Source organism: Numida meleagris, chromosome 13 (genome assembly GCF_002078875.1).
Source record: "Numida meleagris isolate 19003 breed g44 Domestic line chromosome 13, NumMel1.0, whole genome shotgun sequence".
NCBI lineage: Eukaryota > Metazoa > Chordata > Aves > Galliformes > Numididae > Numida > Numida meleagris.
In genome coordinates, this window is record NC_034421.1 from 9,108,636 (window position 1) to 9,132,488 (window position 23,853).

General features: G+C 43.4%; 2 protein-coding genes across 6 annotated transcripts in view; both read left to right on the forward strand.

The window, feature by feature from the left end:
• OTOA (otoancorin) overlaps window positions 1–3,859 on the forward strand; it is a 36,846-nt gene extending 32,987 nt beyond the window's left edge. For 4 of the 5 annotated variants that reach the window (XM_021411345.1, XM_021411346.1, XM_021411344.1 and 1 more), the window contains 3 exons: window positions 1,500–1,692; window positions 2,269–2,359; window positions 2,949–3,859. In XM_021411345.1, the coding sequence (XP_021267020.1) occupies window positions 1,500–1,692; window positions 2,269–2,345 (270 nt within the window). In that variant the 3' untranslated portion in view covers window positions 2,346–2,359; window positions 2,949–3,859. Of the gene's footprint in view, window positions 1–14; window positions 53–1,499; window positions 1,693–2,268; window positions 2,360–2,948 lie in introns of those variants that run through there. The other variant, XM_021411347.1, reaches the window with a different exon arrangement.
• On the forward strand, window positions 11,394–22,994 carry KDELR2 (KDEL endoplasmic reticulum protein retention receptor 2). Its single transcript, XM_021411233.1, has 5 exons — window positions 11,394–11,617; window positions 17,346–17,446; window positions 19,733–19,891; window positions 20,745–20,997; window positions 21,779–22,994. The coding sequence occupies exons 1-5, from the start codon at window positions 11,527–11,529 to the stop codon at window positions 21,811–21,813; spliced, it is 639 nt and encodes a 212-aa protein (XP_021266908.1). The 5' UTR covers window positions 11,394–11,526; the 3' UTR covers window positions 21,814–22,994.

The window sequence follows — 23,853 nt, forward strand, 5'->3', positions numbered from 1 at the left end:
ATTAACATTTGCAGAGATGCTATCACAACTACAGATTTCTCTGCTGACTTAGGTAAGAGCCTTTTTATTATCCTAAAATCTGGCAACATTTCCCTGAGTTAGCTCTGAGGAACAGATTGTGCAAGCAGATACAGATCAGAAAGGAATTACATCTAATTACAGCCACTCTGAATGCGGACCAGAAATTAGAACGTGGATCTTGAGGTCGTTGCCCCAGACTTTATTTGACTCAGTGACAAGATTAATATTCTGCCTAGTCTGGTCTCTTTCAGATCTCTGGCAAGTGATGTATTTATGGCCAGATGAGCTAAACAGATAGTTAACTGTGTCAGGCTCCATAAATGAGAATAACTCCTTGAACAATTACTGTTCTGCACAGTACCACTGACAGTTTAGATAAGCTTGAGATGTTCTTAGCCAAACTGTTTGTCTGAAAAACAGGCGAAGGTGAAGGTCTATGGCATCTTACAGAATTTCTTGCAAAGAACATACTTTTTTGTTAGTAAGAGTAGTAACGAGAATACAAAATGTGCTTAAAAAATAACAGGGAATGTTCCCAGAACATTTTGCTGTATTTGAAACACTCAAAGCAGAATTTGTTTACACCACTTTTATGTTATTTTAGAGCTACATGCATTATTCAGGTTTTGGTGTTTCAAGAACTGCATTGTATTGTGAACCTTAATTTAGTTTAAAAGTGGCTCATTTCAACATTTCTGGATGACAGGCATTTACACGAGTTTATGAGGTTTAAAGGAGCACATAATTTGCTAGGTAACAAAAAACTGGGAAGTGTTTGCTCCATGGTCTGACCTACCTGGAAGGGAAAAATACAATCCCTTATGAAGTAGAACCTGGGTGCAGAACTGTTGCTGCAGATGGCATGTTGTGCAGGGATTCTTGTGACTGCAGGTTGTTAGCTGGAATCAAAGCCATCCAGTGTGGCTAATGCATGGCACGCTTTACCAACAGGTTAATTTCTGTGTAATATAATTACTATAAGATTATAATTTCCATATTCTTTTTTAAACACAAGCTTTAGTACGACCAAACTTGGAAGAGTTGCAGTCTAAAGGAGGAAACAATAATAAGATTAAGGGATATTATTTTTCAACTCACTGCTCTCTCTACTGATAACTCCAATCAAGGGTCAAACATAGATTCAAGGGAGGTTGCTTGGGAGCAGATGTAAGAGGAAATACATGAAAACACAAGAAGATGCACAGCATCATTGGTCTTTGCACAAATCAGAAAGGTGACTGGAAGATGAAACTCCTGTGACATATTGAAGCAGCGTCCAGTATAATGTTAGCACAGAAAGCTTATCAAGCTGTTAGAGCCAAGCCACAAGTGGCCAGTGAAGTAAATGAACTAAGAGGTTTTTCTAAGCTCTCTTGAGCTTTTCTATAGAAATACAATGTTGAAGGCTATTTCCCCTCATTCCTTACCTGTGTATAATCAGCAGTCTAAATGATTTTTTCTGGCTTTTTCCCTCCCAGGCATTGTCACCAGAACAAATAGCAAACCTGGGCCCTGAAAATGCTGCTATGGTTACAGGATCGCAGCGTGAGCGTCTGACTGCATCGCAGCTCCAGAGCCTTCAGCTGGCACTGGATGGAGCCAGGACCAGCACCCCAGAGGCACCCACCACAGCTTGCATACCACTGTCTAGGCGACCCCCAGCTCCAGGTGGTGAGTATATATGGATGTTTTACAGTTCGTGGTAGTTCACATACAGTCGAGCCAGTGTTGAGAAATTATTGCTATCAGACAGCAAATATTGTTCCTTCCACTGCTACGAGCAAGAGATAAGCTGTTGAAGAAAAGAGAGGGATGCTGATGTGCTAAAAAGGAGTAAGGGGAACTAAATTGCTACCGTGCCCTTGCTGGAATTAAAGCAGATCTTTCTGGAAGCAGCTGAACTGTGCTGTCAGCCCACATCTCTCATGCACATGGCACATTTTCCCGGTAGATATGCCACAGGGAGGAGTTTCCTGAGCAAAGATCGTCTGAATTCCTGAGCTTCTCATTCATTATCCCTGCTGTACCTGTTATTCCATGCTACCCCTATGAAATGCTTCTCTTTGGAGCCACGTATGTTAAACTTGAAGTTGACCATTCCAAATGTTGTCATCTTTTGAGCTGCTGAACGTAAATCAGAGAACTGAAATGTTGTAATTTGATACACCTCTTTGGGCTGGCTTAGGTAAGATAGCACTAGATTGAACTGTGCTGTGACAGTAAGGCATAAAGAATTCTGCTTTTCAGGTGCTCCCTGTCTGAGTGGCTTCAGCATCTGGTTGTGTGCTTTGTTCACACTTGCATGTGCCTTTCTGAATCTATGACTGTTAAGCTTATGGTAAGTTATGTTTTCAGTTGGAGGGATCTTTATAACAGTGACTTACATCACATGTAACAGTGATCACTTAGCAATAACGTGAGAGGGTGAAGGACTAAGACCTCCTTTCTGCTTTGAAAATGGAGGGAACAATTTCTGAATAACTTATTTGTATTGCAGAGGTGTCTTGTAACTCTGATAGACTATGTCAGCTTCTAATAAAGGGTAAAGCACTTTATCTTATCTTTACTATAAGGCCAGCGTTAACAAAAGTATATTTAAAATTCCATGTAACACCAATCAGTTTGTGAATTTTTTTTTAGGGTATGTTGGTCTTAATCTGTATTTTGTTTGTTCCAGTCCATTGATAAGATTTTATTCCACAAGTGCTGTGATAACCACCAGCTAAGTGAATGTTGCCATTAACTTTTATTGAGTTTTATAATTTTAACAGAATAAAATTTAACAAGAGCACTGATGAGCTTAAGTTAAAAATGCTAGTTAATCAAACTAAATGCTCTAGTATTCCACTCGCTATTTAAGACTGCAAACCAAGTATGTCAAAGTATGTCAAAAGATATGATATTTTTCTTTGCTTTTCAATTTTCAGTGTTCTGTAGCTTGCAAAAAGGAGGTGCTGAAGAGCTGCAGCTTAGCACAAATAGCAGAATGAAGAGGTACTCAGATGCCTGAGTGCAACCTGGTTAATTTCTTAAAAACAACATCTTCATCTGGCATCATGATGTGAAGTATCTCCTTTCCTTTCCTTTCCTTTACCATTAACAAGTAAGATGGGATCCCTCCAAGTACTTCAGAACAAATTTTAAAATTGGAAATGCCTTATGTGTATCATGAGAAAGTTACTGAAAGATAAAGCTTATGTGTGAGAGAGAAGCCTGAATGACACAGGGGACAGGCAATTGATGTATTTTATCCCGGTCCTTTTTATTCTGGCTTATTTGGTCATGCTATTTTAATCCATCTGTTGTATTTTCTTCTTATGCTTTATAGCCCCAGGACAGGGGCTATCTTTCTGTGTGACATACTAGAAGCCACACTAAGTTACTGCTGTTGCAATAAAATTATTTCATCTCTGGGACACTAGTTTAAATCCTGCTCAGCTAAGAAGTGGTTGTGTGATCTTATTTAAGCATTTTTAATAAATGTAGTTCCCCATGGCTGCATGAATAGAACACAGAATTGTTACCACAGAGGGCAGTGCAATACTGTTAGCATTTGATGTGACAAAATGCACCATGGAAAGCTTATTATTTTCATCATGAGTTGACCTTCCGCTTTGGTCAGATTTGAAGGATACAGCTAGAAACTGTAGGAGAAAACTGTTCACTGGGACTATGTACCACTAGGAGTGTCAATCCAGCACTTTCCACAGGGTCTATAATAATTAGTTTCTCATAACTATAAACCACATATAGTTTGTGTGTCTAATGCTTTTCCTGTCAGACCTCAGTATTTTAAAATGTGGAAAAACAAGTAAATTAAAAATTCTCTGAATGTGAACATATATTTTTGTGTTCATCAGCATGGTCTTATGCCAAGAATTCATGGTACCATTTTTCATTTTGCCATTGCAAAAGTCCTTATTCGGGAATTAAAAAAGGCATTGAACAGACTTAAAAGTTCAGCTTTTCCATTTAGGGCTGTGCTGTAGTAAATGACTTTCAGACTTTTATTTGTATTTCCTTATGGCAAACATCAAATCTAGCAGCTTAGCACTGAAAGCAGATTTGAAAAGTTGCTACAGCTGGGGAAAGGACAGAAGTAGGGCTGGAGAGGAGCAGTTTGCAGATTCTTGCTGAGGAAGAGTGAGCTTTTGCTGTTGCTGGGAGTAACAGCTCCCACCGCAGTCCCAGGTAGTCTGTAATTCCTGCAGCAGCAGCAGGGGCCAACCTGATTTTCAGGACTCTGTTATTGGCAAAGGAGGCAGTGAGAGCATGGCCATTTTTCACCCCCTCCTGTTCCATCTTGCCCCTTAGCAATCTGCTGCTTTAGGAACTGCCTTTGCCTATCTCTAACCCTAGAAAATGTGACACGATGTTACAAACAATACTACGTACTTTGCATTATATGAGCTAAGAACTACTATTGCTGCAAGTTGCCTTGCGACTTTTTCTCTAGTACTAATGGTAAATATCAGCTTTTTCCCCACTGCATTTCCTTTTCTGCATGTAAACAGTAGATTGTGGTATTTCTTTAAATAGAAAAAATAATTGTATGATCAATCCCAGCAAATACATGCAAGCATCCACTAAAACAAAAAATGGATCAAATTCATTATACTTATCTGTTTTCTCATCTTAAAAAATCCCGCCTCTCTGAAATGTGAAAGCACTCAAAGGTTGTTTGGTTTCTATAAATTACTTGACTTGAATATTGTGTACACTTCTGTGAAGATGCAGGAGAAATACTGTCATAGTCAAAAAGAGAGACAGCATTTCCAGTTCAGCTGTGAAAGTCAGACATGTGGCGTAGCTATACCAAGCGCTTCAAAAATCCACATGAGCTGAAGATAATCTTCTGTCAATGTACCTGGGAGTGATTCCGTCTGCAACTATGGGAGTCAAGAGTTCAGCTTTTAATTGGAACAGGAATGAGCTCTTTGTTTTGTGCCATCTGTGCTGTAATTTCTTTCAAGCACAAGTGCTTTTAAATAGCTGAGTTCCTTGATTATTTATTAATTTTATTAATAATCATGTTAATATCTTCATTGCATTTACATTTGGTCAAAGGCTTATCTATTTCTTATAAGAGTAGTGTAGAAAATGTAAATGCAGAGCTCCCACTGGATGTTGTATTTGCTTCTTGGTGAGAGAACAAGTCCTCTTTGGTTTGCATGGTGATGTGAGAGCATCCTGGATGATGAGTATTGTAGAAATGTAATTTTACTTTTGCCAGTGTACCTCTTATGAAGGTCAAAGATGAAAATTTTAATTATGCAGAATCTGTGCATGATATGCCTATCTCAAAATTCTTGAAAATGAATTTCTGTGAGGAGAGTACACGGAGAAGAGAGAGATTTGGAGAGCACAGCATGTAGTCTGCTCTCCGTGTACGTAACCCGTTGTCCGTTCACAATCTGGCATGCTTCCATTGCTAATAAGAAACTGAAACACGTACTTTCCTTTTTACTCCTGTAAACCACAGGTTCCTTTAATGCAGACCAACCATGACGTGATACTGATAGGCGTAATAACCTTTCACATCTGCCTATGTGTATTATATGCAAAATACCCACATCACTGGCATGTGTTCACAGGAAAGATGTCTCATACTTCTCTTTCCACACCACCAAGCTGTTGGGAAGAGTATGCTACGGGAAAATGTTTTGAAAAGTTTTCTTTGATCCTAAAAGGAATGTTCCTGATTGTTTTAGATGTGGGTAACATTTGTTTAAACCCTGAAGTTCTAATGTTAAGTTGTAATGTTCAGTTCTAACGTGTATTTGAGAATAGCATAAAAAATCAGACTCTAGTGCAGAAATCTGCTGTTGAGTATATGTCATGACACTAATTTTCTGCATACTGTGAGAACTGCAGCTCTGCTCTCCACTTCTTCCTACTCTGATGTTTGCTAGGCACTGCCGTCCATACTGCAGGATATACATCCAACTGCTGACAGTCCGACCTAACTCTGGCATAGGCCAGGTTCTTCTCAGTGTTGTAAACCATGTGACGAGCAGCCCTGTCCAGCAGTAAGTTAGAGAAGGTATTTGTTTAATTCATTTGATGGGATGTGGGATTCTTAAGGGGTCATAAGACAGGAAAAAAAAATGTATTCTATCAGCTCATTATTTCAGGGCCTACCACCTTTATATTCAGAATCATTAGAAAAGAAAAAGGGGCTACTAGCTCTGGATCGCTGATGGAATCAAATATCCTTGCCACTTGGTACTGAAGAAATCCCGTGTTTCTGGTTTCTTATATTCAGGGATTTAAAGATAACAACTACCCATTCACAGCATCTGAAAAATGTCTCTGTAAAGCTGGTGTTACGGCTGTTGTTTTTATACAGTATGTGGAATGTATGACTCCTAGTGATCTTAGTCTGTCACATCTGAGCTAACCAACACCTATATGTGTGACACTCTTTAAAATATATATATGTATCCTTTCTTAATTTTAAAATTAAGAAGCCCTTTATGTCTTTGTATAATCTGCTCAAATACTCCAGAGGCAGTTATGCACTGCATCATGGCAGATTTAGTTTATCTTGACTTGCTGTGCCTGTCTTGGGATCATCACCACCCAATTTGTTTTCCCATAACACAGCTTGCAGTCCCATCCTATTTGACTGGGATCATGTTAGAAGTCCCATTCTATCTCCCCATCTTGAAGCAGATGTGACCATGCCTTCCAGGTGTGCCAGCTGAAATATGTGGAAATATGGAAGAGATCCTACTAACTCAAAGAACTCTTGTTTTGCAACTTGTGAATAAGCAAGGAATTGAACAGTTGCTTGGAGCGAGTCATGTGAATAGGTAATTCCATAGCACTGACCGCTGTGCATGTGCTGGTATTTTGGCTCTTACCAAGTTGTGGTGATTGTAAATTATCATTTGAGGAATGATAACTCGTTGAACCGAAGTACCTCATTCCCTTATGAACAACCATTGTCCTTAGAGAGAAGCGGAAATCAAATAACCTCTTTCTTTTTCCCCTCAAAAAAACCCAAAAAACCTGATACTCTAGGCTGATAAGCAAGTGTAAGCAATGAAATCTCTTTATCTCAGTGAAAATGTTTTTGATGAGTATGGGGATTGGGTTTTTTGTTTGTTTTTTAAGAAGAGCTGTAGATACATGGGCCTAATATCTCAGGAGGGCTAAGAACCTTATTTTACTCCCTTGTAGTCCTTGATTAGTAAGATACTCACTCCTGAGTCTTATGATGTAACACAACCACATGGACTGCTTACTCCACTCCTGTTGAGGTCAGGGCTCTGTCCTCCCTCCCCAGTATGACAGGAAGGAGACTGGACAGAAAAGACAAGTCTGCAAAGAATACACACAAACTCTTAATGTAAATTAAATTTCTCTTATCCCCAGAAATCTGAAATAATTCATTGGAAATAATATTTTGTGCATTGTTATACAGCATGCTTTAAAAAGTGCAGATAAAGGCCAAACTTTTCAAACAAAAGAATGTATCATCCAGGTACTTATTTTCATGTATTTTGGTAAAGTGTTTGGTCCATTATGAAACTTTATCTGCCCAGTTCCTAAACAGAGAAATTAGGAGACTAGTTCAAATACTCTGCCTGCCCTTGTCTCTACTAGGACCTATAGCAGTTCTTTACCATACAATATTTTTGTCAAAATTAACATCTTGTTAATCCTACCCAGAAGCATACAGTCTGGAAATGCGTTACATTTTTCTCTGCTAAGAGTACCAATCAGCCAATGCCCATCTGTCTGTTTCTGCCCTTTGCTGTTCAGCATCATTCTGCTTTTCCGATCCGGATTAATAAGGATTTTCTTGCCCTCATGATGCAAGAACACATGGCATGCTCAGAATTTGCAGTCCAAGTGACTATACATTGCAGTATTAAGTGAAGAAATTATGATCAGAGGATTTCTTGCTTTGCTGGCAACCGTGTAACATTTATTTTCTAAAATTTTAGCTGGTATTAATTACTCTAATAGGTATTTAATAGCATCTCACTTAATATCTGAAATCTTCTCTTTGGAGGGACTAGAAGAAGAGACACCAGAAGTAAATTTCTGGAGGAGAAATGTGACAGTTACAGCACGTTTTTTTGTTTTTTTTTCTGGTAATCCTTTCCCCAACAAGTGTTAACCATTGTATAAAAAAGAACTGTACAAAGAATAGGCATTGCTATAGTCAAAATCATGTGTTGGTTTAATGCAGAAGATAAAGCTGCCCTTGGTCATCTCTAATCAGAGCCTGGTGTGTTTTGATATTTAATCAGATGTCAGAAAACAGCTCAGACCACAAAAAAGCTCTGAATATATGCTGTATGAACTGAAAAAATAATTATTTATTCTTGTCATGGTATTGTTGATTCCATTGCTTCTGAAAGAAGTGAAACATTTCTGTAATTGTTTCCATAATTTGCGTTAATCAGAGGCTTTTCTGTGCAATAAGTACATTCCACTTTTTCAGGAGAGGCACCCTCTCTCCAGTCTCTCTAAATTGATCATTAAGATTATGCACTTTATTTCTGTACTGGACCCTTTTCAAGCCAAGAAGGTCTTTATTTTAGAAATTTGAGATATATTCAGGAAGAGATCCGTGGAAGAATGTAGCACATATTTAAGCTACAGGAGAATATGCAGCATAATGTGATGTCAGTATCTGAGGCAATGTCCACTGAAGTCCATGGACAGCTTCACCAGGATTCCCTTCCTGAGACCACTGAGAAAAGGCACTGAAGAAGGCCTTCAGCTGGCTAAGAAATGCGCAGTTTGTCCACTTAATGCCACTGCCCAGGTCAGCATATTTGGCCCAGGTAATATTTCATGCTCTATTATGTCTTTCTAAGGGAAGATGCATTTATGATTAAAGTGTTTTTAATTCTTTAAACTAGAGCAGAGTAAAGGTGCGAAGCTGTACAGCCTCTCTCTCTCTTGAGACATTGATTTCAGGCAGTACTTCAGTACCTTGCTGCATCCTATGACAATCTTTATCCACTTCTGCAGTGTCCTTTGCATCACCTGAGTACCCTGAGCTCTGACACCAGCGTGCCTTTGAGAAGCACAGGTTCTCCAGTAGAGTATCAGATGTGCTTCTCACCTTCCACTGAAGCCTGGAGCTTCAGTTGAGGGCTGAGGAAAGGTGAGAATTGTTTCATTTCACCTGCTTCTTGCTGTGGCTGAGTGCAAGGTATCCTAGGTAAGTGGGGTGAACTTCTGCAGGAGTGTTGTGTGGTCCTGCTCAGGGAGTGCAGCTGCACTGCAGGGTGCCAAGCCAGGCAGGGCTGTTCAAATGGGCTTCTGGGCAGCAAGGACTAGGGAAAGCTGAGCTTGCCAAGGGTTGCCAAGCCTGTCCTGAGGCTGCCAGGGAGCTTTGCTTCCTGTCAGCTGCAGGAAGATATCCAGGGAGGCGATGGCTCCCTTTTGCAGCTCCTCAGCTGAGGAGGTGGTAGAACCAGAAAGTGAAGAGGTATGCCAGGTCTGCAGATACTGTGACAACATGTCTCTTGTTTGAGGGTAGTTTCTGATGCAAAGCAAAGGCTGAAATGTTTAGGGCCTTCTCTTCATGGGGAGTGGAAAAGACCTGTTAACTTTTACATTTTCGTTTCAAGTGCCTGTAGCTTTGCCTCCAGTTGCTCTAAAAGGCATAATAGGCTCCCTTGCATGCCCTGAACAACTGAAGAGCTTGTCAGAGGAAAGAAAATAAAATGAGCTAGCTTATAATTGATTCAAGTTTATCATGGCTTTACCCATTTGGTAATACTGTTGAAAGGAGAGGTTTGCAGACTTTTCAAAGAAATAGAGAAAACAGAGCTGTGAAGAGGGCAGTGAAAGCAAACTAGAAACTAAAAAAGATACCTAAGGAGGTCAAGAAGCAAAAGAAGCCCCAGCAAAAACACTGAGAGCAGGATTAAAACTAAGCAAGTATTTTTTCCTAATTCTTATGAGTCTTTCGCACCCCTGCCCTTTTTTCAGCTAACTGCAATTGCTGGTACAACAAGGGGGCTGTCATGTTAGCCCTGTGGGCAAAGCTTGTGGCCAGACTGGTCCTGCCTGCGGCCTGCCTCACACTGCTAACACAGGGAGCTGTGTCCTTCGGTCTGCGCTGCACAGCGGTGCTGCCAGCTCTGCTGTGAGGACTGCGGCCCTGGAAATTTTCTGCAGACTTTATACAGTGTGGTTCTGTAAAAAAATTTCCTCAAACAGGGTCTGTAATAATGGTCCCAGCTTTCTTTGTTATTCTAATATAGACATCGCTGTGGAGTTATCAGAGGAGATGTGTCTTTGGGCTGGATGCTTGATGGCAGTGTCCTCCTTCAGCAGGCTGCATGTGAGCCAGCAGTGTGCCCACATGGCCAAGAAGGCCAATGGCATCCTAGCTTGTATCAGCAGTAATGCAGCCTGCAGGAGCAGCAGCAGATTGTCCCTCTGTACTCAGCTCTGGGGAGGCAACACCTTGAGTGCTGTGCTCAGTTTTGGGCCCCTCGCTACAAGAAAGACACTGAGGCCATGGAGTGTGTCCAGAGAAGGGCAATGAAGCTGTGAAGTGTCTGGAAAACAAATCTTACAGGGAGCGGCTGAGGGAGCTGGGATGGTTCCGTCTGGAGGAGGCTCAGGGGAGACCTTATGGCTCTCTACAACTCCGGAAAGGTTGAGGTGAGATGGCGGTCAGCCTCTGTTCCCAGGTAACAGCGGTAAGACAAGACATGATGGCCATAAGTTGCACCAGGGGAGGTTTGGGTTGGATATTTGGAAAAATTGCTTCTCAGAAAAAGCAGTCAGGCACTGGCACAGGCCGCTCAGGGAGCAGTGGAGTCACTGTGCCTGGACGTGTTCAACACCATGGAGATGTGGCACTGAGGACATGGTCAGGGGCATGCTGGGGGTGGGTTGAGTTTGGACGTGGTGATCTTAGAGATCTTTTCTGACCTGAATGATGCTGTGATTCAGGGATGCAGGTCCGCAAACATGCAGCACTGACTTGTAAAACCTTAGTGGTGCAAGGAACAATTCTTTTTTTTTTTTTTTGGAGGATTTGTAAGCGCTCCTGGCCTGCTCAGCATGAACCAGACCCACCACTTGTTTTCACATAGTATGAAAATTGCTATCAAATGTCAGCTGCAGTGTCTGAGTGCCGCATTACACGGCCACTTCCTTCTCCCATTCACTGTGCTACTGGGCGCGCAGGCCTATTCCCTGACTAAGGAAGAATCTCGAATCTATTCGTTTAAAGGGCTTCTGAGGAGCGCGGAGCGAACGCGAGGCCCGTGGCCCACCCTGCCCTCAGCGCGGGGCGCCCATAACGCGGCCCCCGCCCTGCGCACAGCTGACGCCGCCTCAGCGCTAACGGCCGCGGGTGGACGCGGGGCGGGGCCGGCGGGGCCGCTCCCTCCGCTTCCCAGCGTGCACCGGGCGCGGTGGCTGTCTGGCCACGTCCCCGGGCCACGTCGCTCGGTGCCCGCTGAGCTTGCGCCATCTTCGCTCCCCGGCTCCGGGCTGCTCCGCCGTTCCGCCGCCATGAACATCTTCCGCCTCACCGGGGACTTGTCCCACCTGGCGGCCATCATCATCCTGCTGCTCAAGATTTGGAAGAGCCGCTCCTGCGCTGGTGCGTGCGGAAGGCCGCCGGGCGGGCGGGGGGAGCGCGGCGGGGCCGGGCCGTGCCGTGCCGTGCCGAGGGCTGGGCGCCGTGGCCGCCTCCTGGCTGCAGGCTGGGGCCGGGAGGGGCCAGGGCTCGCCTCTCCCGCTCCGCGGGGCCTCTCCTTCCCTGAGGAGGGGACGCGGGGCCCGGGGGGCGGCGGGGAGGTGCGGCGGGGTGCGATGTGATGGCGCCCACCTCCCGCGGCCCCCGGGCCGCCCGCCGGGAACGGGGCAGGGTGGGCTGAGGGGCGCCGCGTCCTCCCCCCGGCAGCGGGGGCACTCCGCGGGAGCTGCGGTTTCCCTGCAGGCCCGGCGCCTGCAGCTCTAAGTGTTCGAATCCCTGAGTAGCTCTGTCTCGGCCGCCCCCCCGCCCCCCCCACGGGGAACTCCTTCTTTATGTAAGGGCCCAGCCGGCGCCGAATGAATGGGGAGCCGGGCCGGGGCGGATGCTGCCGGGCCAGGGCTGCGCTCACTAGGAGCCGGAACGCGTCGCGTCCCCGTTCCCGAGGCGCGCGGCCCTGCTGCCGTGTGTGCCGAGCCGTGCGGTGCTTTGCTGCCTGCGGGCTGCTGCGCTGCCAGGAGCTGACTTGCAGTTTGCACATCTTCATGTTTCTCTGTTCCGTACGCGCAGGGCGAGCCGGCGCGCTCTCCCCTTTGTTTCCATGCAGTAAGAATTGTGTTGCCGCCCGTGCCGCTGGTACGGGCTGAGGAGCGCTGCCGGGTTCGTGTGAGCGGCTGCGGCTGAGCTGGGAGGGAGAGCCCGGGCGCTGCGGCGCGCCGTGCTCCCGGCCTGCTGTGACGTGGCAGCGGGAAGGAGCGGCGGGCAGCCCGCTGGGGCCCGGCGCTGGCAGGGCAGCGATTGCTCCTCAGTCGGTGGATGTTTGCGTGAAGGATTGGTTTGGGCTGCAGCCTGAGAGAGGTGTGGATGGAGAAATGAAATCTTCTCTAGCTTATAGGTAAGAGGGAGCACGGATTCTCTGTTTCCAAATCAGGTCACTTGCTGCTAACTGCTTGATAGCGCAAAAGAAAAATTATAATAAATGAACAGCTGTGCTTTATAGCAGTATTTTCTTTGTGTGATTTTTGACTTTACAACGTATATGAAGTAAATGATTCTACCATTTAAATAGGATACTGTCAGCAGAATGTCATTTTTGAGCCGAGGAGCCCAAGAGCTCTTTCATAATTACTCTTCCTGGCCCAAGCTCGGGGGCATCACAATACTGCCCGGATCTGGCACGGGAGGATCTGAGCTCCAGCTCTTCTGCAGTGTTCTGTCTTCTGCTATAGTGAGGAGAGCTGCCAAGGTTACAACCAACCAAGGGTTAATGAGCTGAGAAGTAACATTTTATAGTCTGAAGTAGGGAAATAAGGAGTTCTAGCACAAGGCTAAAATTCAAATAGTACTTCAGCTAGATTTGTAAGTGACCTTTGGACATGAGGTAGTTCTCACAGTATAGTGCAGCATAACCCATCTTTCTATTTAAAAGGTGCTCTGATGTTGTTTTTCTTGGGTCAGTTATGGCTGAGGATCGCTGTTATTAGAGGTCTGTTAGTAAGGAAGAGGAATCGTACTTGTTGCTGTTTCTGGTACCTCTTTCTCCAGTATAGAGAGGCGGATGGGCGAGCATTATGTGTGGCCCTCAGCTCTCCCATCGCCGCGTCACTCAGCATCTTCTAACACAGCCATGTGCTTGTGCTCATTCAGCCAAAACAGTCTGATTCGTTCACCTTCCTCAGCTAAACACCGAAACGAGTATTTATTTGTGTGGGATTGTTGCTTGGTGTCTTCTAGTTCTGCCTGAATCCTTAGGAGTAATCCAGATCCATTTCTCTTCTGTGGGATTAGCATTGGAGGGCTGACAAGCTGGGTGGAAGGAGAACAGTGCCTCTGGGGAGCCCGGGTTCTGCTTTGGGGGCTGCTGCCTGAAGCAGCTTCTTGTTGTCAGCTGTCATTTCTGTGAATAAAAGCTTTATAAATGTATTTACCCAGAACATGTTTGTGAAGTCCACAACAACAACCCCTAAATGGTTGCTGGATGTTGTTTGGTACCTGCTAGGTGCCATTGTTAGAGGGCTTTATGTGATTCCGTTGCGTGGTCAGGTGAGCAGTTTGTAAATTAAATAAAATTACACCTCATGGTTATTGGTGACTGAGGAGACTGAGCAGGCCAGCAGGTGCTTTAACCATGCACTTCTCCAGCAGTGGGGACTTAGAAAATAAACAGAGGCCTGTGAGTGATTGCTAAACCGTAGGCTGTGATCCATGAAGAGCTGCGAGCCGCATGGTGCCGACTCCACATCTCGCTGCATCTGTGCGAGCCTGCAGCCTTTGTTCAGGCGGAGCTGGAGGCCTGTGGGAGCAGCTGGAGCCAGGCGGCCCCACGCAGCCCGCGGCTTTCGGGGGAGACACCAGCTCCTGCTTCCTTTGGAGCAAGGCTGTGCTATGAAGCTCTCTGCATTGTCAGTGTTTGACAAATTTCATCTCTTTCTTTTTTTCCTAATTCGGTCAATATGCTAAGCAGATAACGAGGTGAAAGCAAATCAAGTTGTGATTTCAGAGTTGGCAGGACGACAGCTTTTTGCATGACTGCTTGTTTGAGCTTCTGCATTGAGGACTGGGGAAAATGTTCGCCACTCCAAACAACAGCTTGGAAATAATTACTGGGAGCATTGGAGAGTGCTGCGGTTAACATGTTATTGACTCTAGTGTCATAATTAGGAAACTTGTGAGACTTGAAGAATACTCTGCTTTCACACGTTGTTGTGGTCAGACTGTATTTTCTAATCCGTTCTAAGTGAAATTCGATTGTTTGTGCTGTGAATTACTGCCTGGGAATTGATTTGCTCCTCTCGGTGTCATTTGTCAAGTGTTAAAGGTGACCTGCAGCAAATTATATGCTGAATCGTCTGGAAAAAAAAGTAGTGTAGATAATGAATGTGTAATGCTTTTGCTGGGCAATGGAGCTGTCTCATAATTTCAGGTATCTGCTATGGACAGCACCGTACATTGAGTTGAAGGTTTTACACAATACTTTGCCATAGGCTGTTGCCAATTTGTCTGTGTTTTCACAGAAAATACTGCTTTAGGTAGGTCTGGAATTTCATCTGTCTTTTTGAAGGAGAGTTTTGATTTTTGGTCGATACAATTTGAGTTTAGAGTTAGGTTTGTTAGTATTTCATTAGCAGACCCAGAGGAGTTGTGGTTCTGTGGCTGATGCAGGCTTCATGCTGAACTAGCTGATTTTTATTCTTCAAGAAGGCTGTGAGGGCTCTGTGGTGAAGAGCTGGCCTTCCTCAGGAAGGCCTGTAGCTTTCATGGCCGTGATACGTAGTAGCTGAGTGTCCTGCCCTGCCTCTGTCACTGCAAGCCCCACAAGAGCAGACTGCAGTGGAGTCTCCAGCTGTTGCTTTTAGCCAAGCTTGGAAGCAGGCACCGAATAAGTTTTTCCGTGCACGAAGATAAAACAAAAAGGAGAGGTTTCACTCCTGAAAATATGAGCCTGGGGCTTTGAGAAGAAATGAAAAGATAAGTGGTTAGATCCAGAATGAGGTAATGTTTTCAGGAGTGAAAGGAGAGGGAGGAGGAGAGTGACAGTGTGGTCTGCGTGTCACAGCTGTGAGCTGTGGGCACGGCCAGCGCTGTGCTGGTGTAGTGATACAGTCCCGTCATCAAACCCATCTACGTGGTGTTCACCCGTGTCCCTCCTGCAGCCCTGCTCGTGGCATGGACCTCGGCTCTGCTCGTGGTGCAGAGCTCGCTCCCACCTGGCCCGCCTGTGCCCCGTGGGCCTTTGGTCTGAACTCTGGACCTTGCCTGCTCTGCCCTACTTACCTTGGAAATCCGTTTGGCCTTGGCTTCGTGGTGTGTTTCCAGAACTTCTGGCTATTCTCAAGATTCAGAAGTCGGTGACACCGAAAGCATTACTAAAAACGACAACTTCTTGGTTGTGGGGGGAGATGAGGCTGCAGTTGTTGAGAGGAATTTGTTGAATGTATTACATTCATACAATAGTATTTGTATGACAACACACCCGGATCCAAACATACAGCAGTGGCCAATAATAAATATATTTGATACGCTCTGTATTGCTGTGTGCGGTTAGTAACTGAAAGAAAACACCACGTGAAATATCCTAACATGGCTGCACACGGTGGCATGGTGCAGGCTGGAGGCTGTGCACCCCATTGCTGTGAGCTGGGCCCATCCTGTCCGGAGGGCTGCTCTGAGCGCTGCTGTGAGCGCTGCTGCGGGCTGCTGCCCTGTTCGGGTTTGAGAAATGTCAAATGAACTTCTGAAATAACTTTGGAAAAGTTTGATGGCTGTTTTTTGCTGTAATTCTTTTTAATTAGGGCTTTTGTGTGGCATCTTTGCAGTCCATGTAATGGGGTTTTGGGCTCTTACTGTTTGCTGTGCTTGGTTATTGACCACTGGGGGCTATTATGTAAATAGCAGGTAAGGCTCACCTAACGTGGCTTACGCTTCAGGTGCAAGTGCTGCAAACAAAAACCTTTCTAATTGTTACAATTTCAGCCATTCCTGTACTTCCCGCATAAATATCCAGTCCCTTCATTTGGGGCAGCTTAGTGTTTCCAAAACAGTAATCAAGGTGAAACTGTAGCAGATTGCATGTTTTCTGATTGTTTTATGGCACTGTTAATAAAACCCATTCTCAAAAATATGTCTGTATAAAGGCAGAAAGGATGTTCAGCCTTGCATCATAACCTTCTCTAGAGAATGTTTTCCCTGCCTTGTCTTCCAGAACAGTGTTTGCATGCTTAGCTAAACAGATTAGTGTATTTTCACCCCGGGTGACTGGAAACAAGAATAATTGGAATAGCAAGGTAAGGGCTTGGTGGTTTTGTCCCCTTGCTGTAACACCAGCGCATCAGTGTTAGGGAGTGATGCTTCTCCTAAGTCTTCAGAAGTTTTTAGTGGCTGACGATGCGAAACTTCTGTGGGGTGTTGAATCAGTTGGTGGTGCTGTGGTTGTATCGCTGGTTTCAGAAACTCAAGTGGCCAAAGTACTGAGGCTGGTGTCTGGGCTTTAGCCTGAAGTTGAAAGTTACTTCAAAGTCTGTCTAGGTGGCTGTTACTTCAGCTCGTGATCCTTTTAAAATAGTTTTATGTAGTAACACCTGTTTTTGACTATTTGATAGATTTTTTTTTTTTCTGCCATTTGGCCAATTAAGTTTCAGAATTGAGTTACTTGAGTCTTACCGTCAGACAATTCCTTTAAAGCCACGTAATTGGTGCTAGCACACTTCCTGATCATCTCCGGGTCTGCAGTACCTATAGTACTTACACTGTTCCAGGTAGTGATAACTCTTGGGAACACTCTGAGGTTTGAATGCTCGTGCAGCCTTGCTGCATGGTGCCCAAGGATACTGCAGAACAGGCAGCTCACAGGTGGTATTTTTGGGGATAATAGGAACTACTGTGAGTGACTTCTAAATAGTACTAGCAACTTTTCCAGTACAGTAATGTGTAGGTAACTCATATCAGCTGCACTGCTGAGGGAGGTTTATGTACAGTTCTGTTTGTACAGCTTTGCTCTGGAAACCCAGTTTTTGTCTTAATTTTGTAATCAGCTTGCATAGAAATAAGGGATATCTTCTTCCTCAGCCTTGGCATCAAGTGTTTCAAAGAACATTGTTACTTTAAAAGTAATTAATTATTTCCTTTTTTGCTTTAGGTATTTCTGGGAAAAGCCAGCTTCTGTTTGCACTGGTCTTCACTACCCGCTATCTGGACCTCTTCACTTCATTCATTTCATTGTATAACACATCTATGAAGGTAGAGTATACCGCAGAGTCAGAAAAGCTAGTATTACTGCATGCAGAGTGCATAATTTTATGAATTGAGGCATTTTTAAATGGCCGACTGCAAAGTTGGGTAAAGAGTGTGGAAAGTGGACTCGGAACTCTACTCTTTCTGCACTCTACATGCAAGTATTTTAAAACTGTTTGTGTGGGGACTGTGACATTTCCAACAAATGCCTCTTTGGTTCTTGAAAATAAAAGCCCTTGGCAAAAATGGTTTAAATAAATTGTATTTCTCATTTGAGACTTTAGAAAAGACTTAAGAAAAATCTCATTTTCTACAAGGGAAACAGCTGTTCAAAACGTGTAGTCAGAATTGCTGCTAACGTCAGAGGCTGATCGAAAGTTTTCAGGAGTATTCTTCAAGAACGTGGCTTCCGTCTGATTTATACCCCCTGTGCTTGTCAACTGAATGTTAGTCAGCTCAAATTTGGTTTTGTTGGCTCTAATTGAGCAAATTCTGATGCCCAGTACAAGAAAATAAAGCATATAGTACAGCTTGTTTGGCATTGGTGGCACCAGAGCAGACACCTTCTTAATCCAGTTCCATTTTGCTTGGATTTTCCTATTGCTTTTCAATTTGAGTTCAGAGGATAATGTAACTTTGCCAGGAGGAAAGACTAGATAGTTAATATGAACAATACTGAAGAATTAAGGGAATTTCCTTCAGGTTTGGTTTTGCTTGTGCTTGCCTATTTTTTTTTTTAATATTAATTAAACTGTAGTTGCCAGCTTGAAGTGTATTTATCTGGTAGTGGTCAACAGATATATAAAAAATACAGGCTGCTTCTGTGCTGTGGGAATATAAGCAAGTTGGTACTAACTGCCTTTCTTACTGATCTGCAGACTTTAGTTTTTGTGGTTTGTAGCATTATGCATCTCACAGTTGATTTTGCATAGTACCTCTGAGTATAGGCTGGTTTTTTTTTTTTTTCTTATTTTAGTGTCTTTGGAAACTTTCTGAGTGCCCCAGAACGTACTATTCTCATTAAGTAACTTTCAGTGAGGAGTTGGGGTTCACTGACACTTCCTTAGTGCCTTTTCGGACCGTACCAATTATCATGAGCTTACAGTTGCTGTAGGGATTCCTTAAATGTGATATCTGGCAGTAGAATCACAGAACATCCCAATTTGGAAGGGACCCACAAGAATCATCACGTCCAGATCTTTGCTCCACTCAGGAGCACCCAAAACCAAACCCCACGTTTGAAGCGCTGTCCAAATGCTCCTTGAACTCCAGCATCTTGGGGCTGTGACCACTGCCCTGGGGAGCCTGTGCCACCTGCAGGCAGTGGTTTTACTGTTGTTTTCTGTTTGTTTGTTTAGATCTGTTTCTTTTCAGTTGTGAAGAACCTATACCTAATACAATGAATTGTTTGAAACGCTTTTCTTCGTGGTGAAACTGAGGCAGATGCTAAATTGTCTAGTCTGCTGTATTAGATTGTGTTCAGGACAGTGTGAACTCTGTCCTGCTGATGGCAGAGTGCCCTTCAGTAAGTGATATATTCTCTCTGATGGTGGTTACTTACCTGTAAAATAAGGCCACTTACCTGTCCCATGGAGAATAAGTATAAAGTCTACTGTGCTGTAGCAATTAAAAATGGTAAGGGTCGACATCAGCTGAAATTGAAACTGAGTTCCTCTTCAGTGCTTCTGGCAGTCTTTTAGCTCTTGGTTTCATGGCATGTTGGTTTCAGAGAACACTGGCCGCTCTGCAGCTGTAAGAGATGTTTAAAGCTGTAAGTCAAACGAGCTGGTTTGTTATATGTTAAATAGCTGAGTCTAGGTGGGGCTTGATTCAATAGCTTTTTGATTGCCACATGAGCCACCACACCCCTAAACATTTTGAATGAAAAACAAGGCTTCTCCCTGTTATATGTATGCACACGTATGTTTTTAGCTTAAACGTTTGGGCCAGTGCTTCCTTTGCAGTAGCAGAAGCGATCTTCCAGTTGGTTCTGTAGTTGTTTCTGCTCAAGGAAGGGTCTCTGACAGAAAGCAGCTTCTGACAATCACTTCATCCAGAGGCAAGGTGACACTTAAAACATCGCTGGCTCATTGGTTCTGAATTATTCCCTGCTGAGAAAAGCTGAATTCAACCGCATAGCATGAAATTGAAATTGCAGAAGCATGTAAGCAAAAAATACAAACTGAAAAAGACAACTTATTCCTCTTAGTACCTGGAAATAGCTTTGTTCAGTGAGTTTAATGTAATCCTGCAACCTCTGTGGGTATTTCTTTTTCTTTCCTCGCTCTTTAGCTTATCTACATTGCTTGCTCGTACGCCACCGTGTACCTGATCTACATGAAATTTAAGGCCACCTATGATGGAAACCATGATACGTTCAGGGTGGAGTTTCTGATAGTTCCTGTTGGTGGACTCTCGTTTCTTGTCAATCACGACTTCTCTCCTCTGGAGGTGAGTTGGTTATGGGCAGGAGGTTGCACTTTTTTTTTTTCCTAAAATACGTAGTACATAAAGGTGAACATTTTTTTTTTTTTAGAGGAATGAGGAGTGTTCTGAAAGATGCTTGATTAGTAGGTTCAGGCTAATTCCGTAATGCATCTTTACAGTGTAGTTGTCGCTGACAATTTAAAGCACTTCGGGAGACTTACATTATTAATTAACATTGAGTATTTTATTAAGAGAAAACTATCTTGTCATGCTAATTCATATCCCTCCTTTTGTTATGTTTGTTAAGGAAATAACCCGGAATGTGAGTAGTTGGTGCCACCTGGTGAAATCAAAAAAAGTTGTAGTACCTGTTAAATTTTGTAGAATTACAAATAGTCTAGAGTGTTAGAAGGAATTGTTTGTTGTGTTTGAGGAGCAGCTATGTGTTCTGCTGTCAGGAAAAAAAATGTGATTAGAGTTCAGTGTTTACACAAAATGGAGATAACTTTAGATGCTTAAAAGTGGACTGACCTTTTGATGTTCATTGGAGTTGCGTGATTTAATTAGCAAAAGAATTTGAATTGCAACATTTTGAGATACTGTTTTAAATTTTGTACTCTGTTAATATTCTTTAATCTATACAAATGGGTAGACTTGTATCAGCAAGCTCACCAGATGGCTGATTGGGAGAGTGGTGTCTGAAGAGTTGTTACCTTGTACCATTCCGGGGTTGATTGTGAAACTTTTATTTTTTTATTGTAGTTTGCCAAAATACGGTGCCTGTTCCTGGCAGAGTGATGTTCATTGATACGGGGTGAAAAGGCTTCTGTTAACAGTATGACAGTTGAATAATCTGTGTTGGTTTTTTTCCTTCCAGATATTGTGGACTTTCTCCATCTACCTTGAATCAGTTGCTATTCTCCCTCAGCTTTTTATGATCAGTAAAACTGGGGAAGCGGAGACCATCACTACTCACTATCTTTTCTTCCTGGGTCTGTACCGTGCCTTGTACTTAGTCAACTGGATTTGGCGCTACTATTTTGAGGGATTTTTTGACCTCATAGCTGTTGTTGCTGGTGTGGTCCAGACCGTTCTTTACTGTGACTTCTTCTATTTGTATGTTACAAAAGGTGAGTAATGTGATAACTTGCAGCTTCAGATAATGAAATGTAGCACTTTGCAGATGTGCATTGGCTTTATAGACATTACTAAGTTGTTAATTCTGTATGCAAATTACTACTGTAATCTCCTTTTTAGATTTATCAGGAACATTTTCTACAAGTTCAGGGTATTTCTGAGGACTGTTTTTAATACAGATAAATGTATAAATGGTCTGACAAACTTTATTTACAAATTTGAAAATAAATATGACTAAATACAGGTTACAGTTATCTGCTGTCAACAAGCATGATCCTCATGCTTCTACTGACAATACTTTTTTGTGCAGGTGTTACACTTACACACAGTTTCCTCCAGTGTTTTAAGTACTTCTGGAGTCCAGAGGTTGTTGGCTGTGTCTGCAGATGCTAAGTGTAGAAGCAGTTGATTCTCTTGGATCTGTTACTAATTCTGCTGTTATTGGTATTCCAGCATCCATCATATAAGCACAAAACTTTGTAAATGTGGCTGTGTTAGTCATTACTCTAAAAAGCCGCAGTCACAGGGTATTATGTCCAGTGAGGCTGAAAAGTGAGAATGTCAGATTGTTGTGAGAGAGCAGGGTTGGAATTCTTACTTCGCTGTAGTTTTGCTGGTCTGTATTGAATAGAGAGGCAAGTCTAGGAGGACTAAGAGCAGTGAACCTTTTCTACCAAAGGGACTGATAGGTTTTGATCCCTTTGAAGTTCTAACAGTTGTGTTTCTTCATCTCATCTTTGTATTGCTAACTTTTCTACTTTTCTTTTCCTACAGTACTCAAGGGAAAGAAGCTCAGTTTGCCAGCGTAAGTGCCAAAAAAACATCACCAGCATCTGTCCTTTTGGATGCTTGGACAGAACAATCCTTATCACAAGCAAAGGTGAAGATGCTTGAGACAGAAAGTCAGAAACACAGCTCTTTATAGTGCAGGTAGTCATCAGCGGCTCTGTAAGAACGGAGGAAAAACAACCAGCAGATTTCTGTTTGATGCATCTTGCCTTTATCTTTTTTATTACTATGTATAAAGATTTTTTACATAAAGAAACTTATACTGTATTAATAAATTCAGTGTATGGTTTCAATTGGAATAATTCCAAAAGTGAGATTTTTGTGAGATTGTTTATGACCAGGAAAAAGTGCAAACTTTTTTTTTAATTTTCAAGAATTTCTTTGAAATGACTGATTTTTTTTTTTTCTTTTTCAGTGCACAAACATGTGCATCCTTGATGGATGGTAGTCATCTGTTCTTTCCCTTTGATTCAATTTTCATTCCACTATATTTATTTTTTCCAAAAGGTGAATATATGTCAACTTAAATCTAAAACCACCAATGTTTGACGTGATGTGCTGGTGCCCAATCCTTGTGCCATCTGCTGACGTGGAGTTCCTTATTTAAAACGTATGTTGGTGCCAGAAGGGGAACAGTCACATTCCGTAGTTGTCCTCCTTCTAAAACAGGCTGATGGCAAGAGGGCAATAAGGAAATCTGGCGGCCTCAAGAAATTGGCCTTTCCTGTTTTGCCATGATGTTTGGGAAGGTAATCCCAACAGTGATAGCACTTGGCAGTGCAGGTTGTGAAGAGTGAGAGTTATGGTTATGTTGCTTAGTGGCAAATTCTTGTAACTATATTCTTTGTTCAGGAAAAGGAGGTTAAATATTTTGGATGTACAGCCCTGCGACACCATTGCAGCTATAGAAGTGGGAGACGTGTAAGTTGTTGATTACAGTAATCTGTAGGTGATCATTTTTAAACAATATCTACACTTTCTTTTTAATGAGTGCTGTATAAGCAACATCCATGTTCAGCTTCAAGTGGTTTTTGATGTCACTTTTGGACAACTAATATTTTTTTAATAGACTTTCCAAAATCAGCAGCACCAGTTACCATTCTTTATCCTTTAAATGATTCCCTTTTTTTACTGAGCTGTTGCATGATTTATCCTGTGTTACCATCCTCAATAAACACTTTATGAAATGGTGGAAATGTTATTTTTTTATTCTTATTTTTTTCCTGTTAGTCTGAAACTGGAAGAGAAGTTGTAGTAAAGATGAGTTATTCAATGTCGTTGTTTGCTCTATTGAATTATAAACTTTGTAAGGATATGAGAGGTGTTAACGCTGATTCAAACTGTGGTGAGTTGGTCCTGCTTTTTTAAGAGCTCCATCCCCAGCGTGGTGGGCATGTTTTAAAATAGATGAATTTAATGTGCCAAGTGGGGACTGGAGATGAGGATTTGCTTCTTTTAGGTTTTAATTGTTATGAAATTAATATAATTGATCATTAGGAAATCATTTATCTTATTTTAACATAGTATCCCCAGAGTTATGAGTGGCGATCATTCCTAGCTCTAGTTGTTTTCTTTTCGGCAGTGCATGCTGAGAGCTGCAGTGCTGGGGCTGTTGGATACAGCATGGTGTAGCCGTGCTGTGCAGAGCTGCTTGGAACCAAAATGGGGCCCTTAACGAAATGGGACAGCCTGATTCTGGCTGCAGCCACGGGGATGCGGGTCAGCAGTGCCATGTTAGAGGTGGCTCCTTGAATGCTGTTGTGAAGGGCCCCTCCTGGATCTGTTGTCCCCGCACCTCCCAGAAGCACAGGAGGGAGCGCTGGCCACGAGGGTGTGAGTGCCAGCAGCTGCGCCTCAGCTCGAGCCCTCCTCGTTTCGCGGCACCCTGCTGCCGCTCGCAGGCCGTGAGGCGCGGTCTGCGCACGCGCCTGAGCTTGGAGGGGGCGAGGCGGGGTCCTCACGTCACGTGACTGCCGCGCACGCGCACTGTTAGGACGCGAAGCCCCGCCCGCGGGCGGCGCGCGGAGCGGCGGGAAGGTCGGGGCCGCGCAGGGCGCGTG

Coding starts and splice junctions, on each gene's coding strand:
- KDELR2 (XM_021411233.1), top strand. CDS start 11,527: ATGAACATCTTCCGCCTCACCGGGGACTTGTCCCACCTGGCGGCCATC. Junction 17,447..19,732: donor TGTATAACACATCTATGAAG/GTAGAGTATACC, acceptor CTCGCTCTTTAG/CTTATCTACATTGCTTGCTC. Junction 19,892..20,744: donor ACGACTTCTCTCCTCTGGAG/GTGAGTTGGTTA, acceptor TTTTCCTTCCAG/ATATTGTGGACTTTCTCCAT.